This window comes from Xiphophorus hellerii, chromosome 15 (assembly GCF_003331165.1).
Source record: "Xiphophorus hellerii strain 12219 chromosome 15, Xiphophorus_hellerii-4.1, whole genome shotgun sequence".
In the NCBI taxonomy this organism is placed as follows: domain Eukaryota; kingdom Metazoa; phylum Chordata; class Actinopteri; order Cyprinodontiformes; family Poeciliidae; genus Xiphophorus; species Xiphophorus hellerii.
In genome coordinates this window covers 9,834,607-9,846,819 of record NC_045686.1, presented here as the reverse complement: position 1 = coordinate 9,846,819, position 12,213 = coordinate 9,834,607, and the positions used below count along the sequence as shown (strand labels likewise).

The window sequence follows — 12,213 nt, the reverse complement described above, 5'->3', positions numbered from 1 at the left end:
CGATTTGCTCATGTGATTCCTCGGATCGATAGAGAAAAAAGGAGACGACGGCAAAACATGATGGCTACCTCCTCCACCCTTTATCTTGAGGTGTTCATTGAGTTCTCTGAAAAGAGGATTGCAAAGGTTTGCCAAGGTCACAATGCGAGCTCAGTAAGTTGACTGACTGCCTTTTTGCCATAAGTGGGAACCAGCCTGAATTTACAGTTCAGGAAACTGAGGACAATTAACCAGTGATTTGGTTTCTTCTCAAGCTGCTAAAATTGTGCAGCTGTTAGTAATAGAAGAGTAGAAACTGTTTTAAATTAAAGGAATGTTTGTTATGCATAAGTGCACTTACATTATGGAACAAATAATTGTATTTCAATTCAAACACTGATGATTCTGACATGCAAAAAAATGTCAAAACTTATTTCAGATGAATACTAAAAAGATTTTGATGATAAATTTTCATAATGGTTTAGGCACAGTTCTTCCACAGTACCGGAAAAGTCTGACTTAAATTGCAAATGCTAATTTTTTCTGCATTCTGTGACGTTACAGTGATAACCTTCAAAGCATTTTATTGTAGTTTCATGTAATGGACCAACTAATAAAAACCAAAACAAACAACTGACAAAATGTGGTGAGTACCTGCATCCAGCTCCCATTAGTGAATACTTTGTAAAACCAACTTTTGCTTTAATTCCATCCATCCATCCATCCATCCATTTTCTGTTCACCCTTGTCCCTAATGGGGTCGGGAGGGTTGCTGGTGCCTATCTCCAGCTACGTTCCGGGCGAGAGGCGGGGTACACCCTGGACAGGTCGCCAGTCTGTCACAGGGCAACACAGAGACATACAGGACAAACAACCATGCACACACACACTCACACCTAGGGAGAATTTAGAGAGAGAGACCAATTAACCTGACAGTCATGTTTTTGGACTGTGGGAGGAAGCCGGAGTACCCGGAGAGAACCCACGCATGCACAGGGAGAACATGCAAACTCCATGCAGAAAGACCCAGGCCGGGAATCGAACCCAGGACCTTCTTGCTGCAAGGCAACAGTGCTACCAACTGCGCCACTGTGCAGCCATCAACTTTTGCTTTAATTGCAGCTTAATAACAATTACAGCTTGTTGTAACGTAAAAAAATTACAGCAGTATTAATATTTTTGCAAGGAGCTCTCTGTGTGTGTGAGAACAGCATAGTTATGCTATCCACCTCATGCTGCAGATTAAGAAAGCTACCGTCTCTAAACAAATACTTAGAGCATGGCTGCTCTAAGTATTTAGAGTATGCCTGCTAGATGGGAATTTAATTCTTCAGGATTAATTTATGTCTCTTCTTGACAAACTGATGAAACCCATGATGCAATAATTCCACATTTCACAAGCTTTTAACTGCTGACGACAAACCCAAAAGAGCATGAGCTCCTTTGTTTTAAAAGGGGAATGAGGCAATTAAACAGTTCCCTCCAAAGTGGTCTAACACTTTAACCTTGAACATTTTCAGGGCTAGGAGGTCACTCTGAAAAGCCCGCTGTACTCACATTGAATTTGATGATGTCATATATCAAGTAGCGAGGGACTGGCTGACCATTCACCTTGTCGATGATCATCTCCTGTGGAAATAAGGATAAAGGGTAGAGTCATGATTCAAATTCCTCAAAATAACATTATATGATAGACAGGAATCTTCAAACTGCGAGCAATTTTATCGTCACAACACTGTGAAAGTCCTATTGACTCAAGTTCTGCAGGATGAGAAGCTGGAATATGAGCGCTCCCCGGAGAACAGACTTTCAAGGAAGGGGAGGCCTGTAGCAACGTCAAGGAAGAGACTAGTGGGGGAGGTGTGTGCGTGCGTGCATCCATGGTTAAAACTGAGATAAGAGTCTGGTGAAGAAGACCATGACGCAGAAATAGACCGCTCATTTATTATACAAAGCTCTCAAGCTGAGGTCAGGTGCGGCAATGCTGCAGGACACTCAGTCAAGATGAGTTTTGAGGAAAATGTTACACAACTGAGTGACAAAAAAAAAAAAAACTGTCATCACTGCTGAGCAAACGTAAGAGGAAGAAGGACTGCAGTCCTCAATCAACCGGTAGTCAATGTAGAGAACTATACTCTCATGTAATATTGAAAAGATAAACAGTATTCCTGTACTTTAAATGAAGGGAAAACACTTATTAGTTATAAAGTTCAAAAGTTGGTGATATCATGAAAAGTTAGCAGCAACGTTTAGTCAGAAGAATAAAATCCAAGGCCATATGCATAAAATTTTAAATCAAAAGTGGAGAAATTTTCTCTGATAACAAAAAATGTCAACTGCTCAAAATGTGTCTTCTGTCTTTTTTGAAAGGCTTCAGGAAGAAATTTATTATCTATCTTCACTATGTTGATGATCAGTATCAGAAACATTAATATATTGGTTAATCTGTATAAAAACAGCTCTGATAATATAATGTTACATTTAAACAATAATTTGAGACACTGTGGATGCATTCTATAATCAGACCATTCAGATTTAGGAATTAACAGATCGACGGGTTTTCAGATCGGAACATAAAATGAAAGAAGAACTTTGGCTTCTTATTCCCAGTAAAGTGATGAGCTGTTTCTTGATGTAGCATTAAGAATTATTGACTAAATGATAGTAAATAGGCAAGTATTCATAAACTGATGGATACATAATGAACATAGGCACAAAGTGGTGGCTGGAAGCACAAATTAGTGGATGGATGGAAGGAAGCACGGACAGATGGGTGGGCGGCAACAGTCATATGGAGGAATGGTTGAACAAAATGATGATGGATATACAAATTGGACCAACAAATCATAAATATTTTTATATTTATTATGCATAGAAAGTTAAAGACAATAACTTGAAATGTGAATATTTATCAATGTTAAATCTTCTTTTCTCTATACTTGACCTTGGAAAGCATCTAAACCAATTTCCTGATTTCTCCCGACTTTGTAAGACTGTGTAGGAACTGTGTGCAACTCAAGCACATATGTTACAAGGAGATTTAACCCAAACACAGTGCAAACAGACATATTTAAATTTATTTCATTAAATTTCTGTTCAGTAGGTTGTCAAACCAACCTGCAATATTATTTTCAAAAAAGACAGAAAAATTGCAGAGCACCTGCCACTCTGTCTAAGTGAAGAAGAACACAACAGCGAACCACACCAGTGCCTCATCTGCCTTCAGTGCGCACCAACAGGCTGCAAAATTGTAGGGAAAACATTGGACAGTGATGACAGATGGTTAAATTTACTTGCCAAATGTCGTTTGGAAATGTGGGGCCCTTTTTCCAGCTAACATTTCTCTGCTGCAGGAGATTAGTCCACTTTAGAAGAGCACAAAATGTTTCATTTCAGCATCCGACTAAGCTGCTGCAATTGACGCCGTTTTTGATCAAAGATGAAAGCAACTATGCATCTAAGGTAAAATGAGCAAGGCAATCAACTACAAGTAAAAAATATATATGGTAAATATTTACCATAATTACAACACTATTTACTGTTACTCTCTTTGACTACTGTAGTACTGGCTCAAAATATGCAACAATTCTCTGCAAAAGCCTAAACTTACTAAATAGCTTTCAAATAATTTGATAAGTCTAAGAGAGAACAACATGTAAATTCTAGGTAGTGCATGTTTTATGAAGGGAACTGAATATTTAATAAGGTTTGCCAAAACCAGAGTGGTGGAAAGGAGAAATGAAGTAAGGAATCTGTCAGCTCCTCTGTAACGCCGACAGAGGGGCTGAGGGGGAGAAATGATGCAACTGCAGAAGCTGCCATCACTGTGCATCTGGTGCACTGAACCACTGCAAAGACAGGCAGCAACAGATGAACGCACGAATGCAGCCGAGGAAAGCTACCAGGAATTTAATCTATAAGGCGGCCTAATTCAAAATCGACACTAAAAATAAAATTAAGATCATCAAAAAGTACTAGTAAAAGCAAGTAGAGATAAAGATCATCGTCATGAGCCACAGCTGAAATCGCAGACAAAAGAAAAATCCGGTTTTCTCACAGCTCCTCATAAACAGCTGAAGACAGCCTCTACAAACTGAGAGCCAGAAGCATCAACACATGAATAAACAGGAGTCAAAACAAAGCTTGTGGCAACATAAAACCATCCGTGCAGTTTCTTCAAATGAGCGGCAATATACAATGCAATTAGACGTCCCGCCTGAGCGTGGAAGCTAAATTCACCATATTATAGTCCATAACTGTTCAGCAAATAGGAGACTGTTTTGCATAAAACAGTAAAACACAGGAGAAAAAAAATTAAAAGCAAAGCACAAAAAAATAAAACAGAAGGCAGAGAGTGTATTTCTTATCTTCTCATTCGTTCCCCTAAACACAAACAAGTGCGAAATTCATTTTACTCATCGAATTTCTGATGACAAGTAACCAATTTCCTCCCTTTATTCACGGAGGAAGAGTAAAATGACTCATAAGTATCCACCTGCTGCTTTGGGAAGCTGCGTGACCTACGCATTGCAAACATGTCGGTGGAAGGCTGGCCCTGATATTCCAGCAGGAGTGGAAGCCACTGAGGCTCCCCATGCACAACAGAGTTACAACAAAACACACACACACACAAAACTGTGAAACAATTAATGAGCAATTTCTCCAGAACACGCATGATCATGTTCCTGTCACCCTACTGCCTTCGCAGTGACACATGCTTCACATGCTTTCACCTAAGATTTGCAAAATGGAGACAATTTTCTGCAACACTGAGCACTGGGTCCATTCCATAAGAATGTGGAATGGACATGCAGGCTCGAGTCAGGAACTGGGAAAGTGAAAGACGACCCACAGAACATATATCAATTTAAAAATCAAAATAACCACACGTATATGTAAGGGGGAAAAAAAGCCTCCTCACCCCATCCAGTAGAGTTTTGGATAAATGGACGCGTAGATCCTTCCGGAAAGGGAACTCGAGGTTTGCTATGTGGAAGACTGAGTTGTCCCTGTCGATCATGAAAACTTCATTTTTTCCATTGATCAGCATCATGTACCTGTGAAGAATGAGTTAGCACTGTTATATACTTATAATTATGAGGCAACAATACACTAATCATATTTTGGAATGGATAAAGTTGCATTAGACAACCTAGCAGGAGGATGTTTAGTTAGATAAACAGAAAAAACGCAACATCTTCATTCCAAATAAAACATAATCTAAAAATTACATTAATAAGCTTTTTTGTTTAGGAAATGGCTAATCCTTATGCACATATCCAAGACATTTTAAGAATCCATTCGCATTGAAAAAAAAAAAACTATATAGTTTTCAAAATCTTCGTAAACACATGGGTGCCCACATTGGTGCAAAGTTGCACAGAAAAAAAGCCAAGTAAGTTATTTTCTAAAGAATATTATACTAAGGCCTTTCAAAAGATGAGATCTTTTTAAGATTAGTCTGCTGAGGTCAACAACCCCAATAGAATATTTGGTTTTTATAGCAAATCTTATAAATATGCAAATTTCTCAAGCTCATTGAATTTCAAATCCCTAATGCACCAATCTCATTGCAACAGTCCAAAACAAGCTTTGAAACATTCCTAATATCTTTATTTAAAGTCAGACAGAAATGAAATAAATTGGAATAGGTAGTAGAAGATGGGCATTATAAGGATAAACTCTGGATGCAACATGTAAAAATGAAATCAAACTGGGATCCAGCATAAAGCTTTGAGGAACAAGTATTACAAAGGAAAAATGCAGATCTACAAAGAATGATTTATTGGGTGGTGATGAATAAATCAAATGGGAAAATTCTCCAAATTAAAATAAGTGTACAAAATAGATAATAGTAACACAGACATTTACTGTAATAACCATCATTGAAATCACTATTATTTTGGTCAAAATTTAAATCATGAACATTGAACATAAAACAGAGTTCAGAAACATGTTGTACTTGTAGTACACAAAGTTCAAAATCATTTGAACATTTGAACGTAAAAAAATATTATACATGCATAATATACACATTTCTTTTAAGGATTGGAGAAGTGGTGGCCATCCAGTTCACATAATTGCCCAATTAAATACAGTTTGTAGAAATGGGTATTAAACTATTAGAGGAAATGTGACATTTTTTCTTTTTATTTTAGCATTGCTTTGCTTCAGTACAATCCCTCCAGACAAATAATTCCTGCAATTTTCTTTTATTTATTTTGAAGATCTAATATGTTATTATGTTTCAAAGACAAACTGTGGTTAGCTAAGAAAGGCCACACTTGAAATTTGGTAGAGTACTATAAACCACACTGGAGCAAGAAAGGGTTTGTATACCTCTAATTTGTAAATGCGTTGCAAACAATTGAACTAGAACATGGTGTGAAAGCGTAAAAGCTTTTATTGTGACAGAGAAAAGACGAAGGTCCAGACAGACCACTTTTAATTACAAAATACCAACAAAACACTTTTGCTTTGATCAAGCTGTGATGTGTGCAAAAACTGAGCAATTAGGAACAGTATCCCCACAAAATGAATCCATCAAACCACACCAACTTTTACAACCCACTTTTCACACAAACACCAGAAGGTTTATTTTAAAAAACATAGTCTTATCTTAGTCAAGAGTACTTATAGAAACATTTAATAACTTGAAACGCAAAAATAAATTATTCTCATTAAAAAACTGTCTCCAGCAAGTTGGGAGCATTGACAGAGTTTCAAATACAGCTAATCCCTTGCAGGACTTCCCAGGTAATTAAAAATAACTAAATGACATCCAAAAAGTTTCTCCAGCACAGTCGACTGCGAAAAAACATGCAAAGGGAAAACAATGTGCCGCCAGAATCTTTTACCTGTGTGGACATTACATATTGGTGAGAAGTGTTTTACCCTTTACACATCTCTTCAAAATCTACTTTTGTCACACTTAAATATCTTAGATCATCAACATTTTAACAGCAAAGAGAATCTAAATGAATAGAAGCAGTAGTTTTCAAGGGGTGCCTCTCATTTCAGAGGGTGAAAAAACCATCTGCACCAACATGGATCTACTTGTTATTTCCCTTGGTAAATGACAAAGTAAGCTCAGCTCAGTTCACAATCTACACCCAGACCTGACTATTGACAAACCACAAAATTGAGAAACACTTAAATAGAACCTGTCTGAAAACATTAAATTGGTTAAAAGTTCTCAAACGCTAAGAAATTCAAGAACAGATTAAAAACGATGTCAATTACTTTCCTCAGTCTGCAAAGGGTTCCAAACTCAACTCTAAACCTTCATGACTGAGGCAAAACACAGTCAGAGTCAGTACCTACTAAAGTAGAAAAAAACAAAACCAACATCTAGAGCGCTGCAGATGTCACTTGTCTCAGTTATGATCTGTTTATTATCCACAAACAAAACATTTAAAATAAAGACTAGGCAAAATGGCATCAATGTGAGAGATCTGGGGCAAAAACCACTGCTGACGAAAGAGAAAAAAATGGTTTCCACTTAGATTTGCCAAAAACCAACCCGAAAATCCCCAAACTATTAGGGACATATTCTGTGGAATGATGAGACAAAAGTAAACATTTATTTCAGGGTGTGTGTCCAGTTACATGTGGTTCAAACTAACAGCATTTCACAAAAACAACATCGTACAACAGTCAAACATCAACTATGTTTTCATTCAATCTTCTTCCAAGATTTGAGCAAACTTTTAAAATGTCGCAAAAAAAGAAAATGCTGTGGTTAGCTAAGAAAGGCCACACTTTCTTACTACTTTTTGCTAGTATTGTCGCAAAAAAAGAAAATGCTGTGGCGTGCCGTGGTGGCGTAGTGGTTAGCGCGACCCATATTTGGAGGCCTCGAGTCCTCGACGCGGCCGTCGCGGGTTCGACTCCCGGACCCGACGATATTTGCCGTATGTCTTCCCCCCTCCTGTCAGCCCACTGTCATATAAGGGACACTAGAGCCCACAAAAGACCCCCTGGATGGGGTAAAAGAAAATGCTAATTTGGCCTGTTTCCATCCACTGATTTGGAGCAAGTCAACCATGCTGTGCAAAGCGTTATTTCGTCAGATGTTGGCGCTAAGCACAGCTTTTATAAACAAGATCTTTGGCAAAAGCATTTTTGGACTGTATATATGCTAAAATGAAAACATTTATTTTTAAAAAAATACTCTTTCAGTCCTTAGAGTTTTAAAATTGCACCGGTCCATGTTAAACTAAAAACAATTTTATTCAATATTTCTATCTTGTTTAAAATAAATGAATTTAGAATAGAGGAAAATGAAGCAAGGAAGAAAATGCTGTTACTGGAAAATTACTTTTTCACCCGAGTAATCCCCTCTGAGAGACTCAGCAACATAAGATCGGTGACTGTTAAAAATATCTCCAGAAATAAACTTACCAGTGTGGGGTCACGGTAAGAATACTTGAATAGTGTTAATTTGATTCTAGTCTTCCTGGATCCATGCTGCCAGTGCATGAAGCATCGAGACTCTTTAAACTTTAATATTTTATATTTTTCTGCATGGTTCTTTCAGGACAATATTAGGCTGTCATAGGAAGGAAAAGTTGTAAATGACCTGAGCGTACACTTTAAGTGTGAACTGATTTTCTACTCTAAGTGTTTATCTTCAACTGTGAAAGTAATCAGGTAAAATCTCTTATTACATAGAGCCGATCTGTTGGTGAGTAAATACCCCATCTGGACAATTGTCCTGTCAGTTACATAAAACTGAAATATAATTTGAAGGAAGTCAAATGAAATTAACCAATGTTACAATACAGTGATTAATCAATATTATTTCAGTTTTTATAGAGGTTTTATATTGCTTATGTAATCAACATTGAACCATTTGTCTAAATCCAAACAGCTAACACTGAAGATAAAACACAAGATCAGTGAAAACCTGATAGGCTTTAGTGAAATCCAGAGAGACTGGAGTGTAATCAAACTGTTCATCCAACTGTTTATTACCTCAACAACTGATTACTAAGTCAGGAACCACTGTACACAATAAATCAAAGTAAAATCCTTGATCCTTCCTTCTGTTCATTCACGGAGAGGATCTGAAAAGATGAAACGCTCTTAAAAAGTCAGCCCTGCTGCCTTTGTTTTCACTAAAAAACCGCCTTCAAATGTAGAAACTTTAAAGACTCAAAGGTCTTTAACCAGAAGAATTGGTTTTAATATATTTTTATTGTTATACCTAGTATTGTGAATACAGCTGTAACATATTATTTGTAACAATATTCTTGAGTAACTACTGAGCTGTACACTACAGACCAAAATCGCTGCAGTTTAATTAATTGTCTTAAAATTTTGAACATCTCAATTTAAATACTAGACTTGCGTTTGGACACAGGGAGCAGAAAAACCCCACAAACATTCATGACTTCATAACATTTCACCACTGGATGGGTAACATTATGAATGCAGCTGACCAAAATAGATCAAATAAAATGAAACACAGAAAACAGGTAGTGGAAGTTGAGTTTAGTCAGGGACTCCAACACCAGTCTTTTAAAAATGCTTTGAACTAGACCAAGATCAGATGTTTGAGCGATCAGGAAATCAATATTGTAAAACGGACGTAAAATAGACACACTACTTGAGAATCTGCTATGTCCATTGGACAATATGGTGGCCAATCATAGAAACTCATTTAGTGTTGACTCAACTGTGTTACAGTAAGAAATGGCACAGAAATTCATTCCTAAATGTGACAACCAAACTCTACAACTCCTGCTTTAACCACAGTCGTATAAACCTCACATTAAATGCTAAATGGACTAAATTTGCATATTGCCTTTTTAGTCATGTAATTGGAGGTAGCAAGAATCAAACTGATAACTTTCTGATTGCAGCTACCACTGCTAGTGCAATTTATCTTTATAGTATTGTTCATCATGAGGTAGGGATGCAAAGTAGTTAAAATTACATTTAGAGTTTACACTAAAGACCTTGTACCATGATATTTCTCTCCAGAATTAAAAGTGCATTTAGATTTAGATTCACTTATGAGAAGATATTGAAAATTACCGTATACCAATTGTCAATATTACATCTTTGAGTATACTTAGATGCTGTCTTTGAGACAGTCTTTGAGATGCTGGAAGCAGCTATTTATTTGTTCATTAAGTGACATGCAGTGGATTACATTTAATTGTATTCAACAGTGGAGAAGATGTGTTTTTAAAGCTCTCTTTAAACATGTAGTTAAGAGGAGCTGGACACTGTCCCTAATTTGCTTTTATGAAAACATTGCAAATGTGTGTGTACTAATTAGAATTCTGGTTGCTACAAATCACACATAGTGGTGTTTAAACTACTTTTGCAGCCTTAATTCAGATTACATTTTATTTCCAAATAAACTTGTTTTTGTTAGCATAATTAGAGCATGGCTTATATATTAAAAGATACTATAGGTTTTTTTTTTTAATTACACAAGTGAGAAATTTCAAGAGTGCAATTTATCCATAGTATTTGCAGAATAAATTAAGATTCAATTTATATCTTTACATTTTTCTTGCTTGATATCCAAGATAAAAGCAGAGCAAACATTTTCAGTTTAAGGTCAATTGTGATTACGCAAGTTATTTCTATTCACTAAATGTCAGGTTTTTTTAATAAAAGCTGAATGCTGCTTTTCCATGTTTACAGTTTGACCTCACTGGAGGAACCACTATTGATGTTTCATAGGTTCATGCTTCTTTATTACACTGAAACAAAACAATTATTTTGTGGCTTTAACAAATGAGAGGATTTATATAAGTAGAAAATGTAAAGCAACATTTATTGGTGTGCAAACTGGCAGCTCAGACTGTAAAAAATAAAAAAGTACACCCTTTAAGAAAACATAGGCAGATGACAGAGAGACAGATTAACGAGTTCCCCACAGACGCAGCATTGCATTTCTCATACCTGCTGTGACTCTCCACAATTGTAGCAAAGGGATTAGGTGCAATGGATGTGTGATCAGTACCAGCTGGTTGAGAAACGGAAAACTCAAAAAGATGCCAAATATAAGTGCAATAGGGAAGAGATTCTCAAACATAAAGGCTTTAAGGTATGTTTTATTATGGGAATATTGTCTCAATTAATCTATTGCTTTACAATTAACAAAATACCATTTTTTTTTTTAAAAATCACCACACACCATCCAAGATAATATACAACATTCATTTTCAATATTCTTGACATTTTGAAAATGATCAGGTTAGAATTTTTTGAAAAGAACTTTTTGTCATGTAAGGAACCCTTTCAACGAGAAAGAAAAATCATTATCAGAGCCGACACTCGATAGGCTTAATTTCAGGACACACAGATGGTGTTTGATGCTCTTGTACTTTAAGACGAAGTCAGGTGTTGCAAAGAAGTCTGTTAGAGTAGTGGAGGAAGTGAACAAGGACAGCGAGATAGTGGTGAGGTGTGTGGTAAAAGTAAAACAGGTCGTAAGTGTGGAACTGTATGAGACAGATTAATAGGTCAAAAAGCACTGCTCATAGGTTATGATGTTTGCTGATGACGTTGTAATATGTGGTGAGAGTAGGAAGCAAATGGAAAATACTCTAGAAGTATGTGTGGGTGGGTGCTTTGGAGAGAAGAAGGTGAAAGCATGTAGGAACAGGAGAAAATTTGTGTAAATAAGATGAAAAACAGGTGGAACTGTAAAACATATTAAAGCAATTGAAACAACAGGCATTACAAGAAAGATGCACAAGAACAGACAGCAGGCAGGGTGTACAGAGACAAAAGAAAAGGTTTATTTATGACAGAGAGGTGTCTGCAAGAATAAAAGGAAAGGTTTACAAGATGGTAGTAACACCTGTCCCAATGTGTGATTTGGAGAGGGTGAAACTAACAAAAAAAGACTGTGGGTGAACCTGGATGAGCTGAAAAGGTTCAGATCTCCACTGGGAGTGACCAAAACAGAGACAACTAGAAATAAGTGCATCAGAAGGGCAACTCGGGTTGAGCAATTTGGAGATGAACTTAGAGAGGCAAGGCTGAGATGAGTTGGACATCTGCGGAGGAGGGAATAACAGATGAACTGGAGAGAAAAGGTTGCATATGAATTTGGCAGGGAAGGAGGAGGAAAAAAGGAAAAGAAATGAGAAGGCTCCTGAATGTAGAGAGGAAGGTTTTGCAGGGAGTTGATGTGAGACAGGAGAAACAGTGTGAGAAAGACACCTCTAAAGTTAGCAGAAGGAAAGAAATAAAGGGACCCTAAAT

The 12,213-nt window shown here is 36.8% G+C and overlaps 1 protein-coding gene across 1 annotated transcript in view; it reads right to left on the bottom strand.

Moving 5' to 3' along the window:
• Nucleotides 1–12,213, bottom strand: part of rngtt (RNA guanylyltransferase and 5'-phosphatase) — a 92,817-nt gene that overhangs the window by 61,239 nt on the left and 19,365 nt on the right. The window contains exons 9-10 of the mRNA XM_032585648.1: nt 4,901–5,036; nt 1,537–1,608 (exon numbers count right to left, since the gene is read on the bottom strand). Of these exons, the coding sequence (XP_032441539.1) occupies nt 1,537–1,608; nt 4,901–5,036 (208 nt within the window). The remainder of the gene's footprint in view (nt 1–1,536; nt 1,609–4,900; nt 5,037–12,213) is intronic.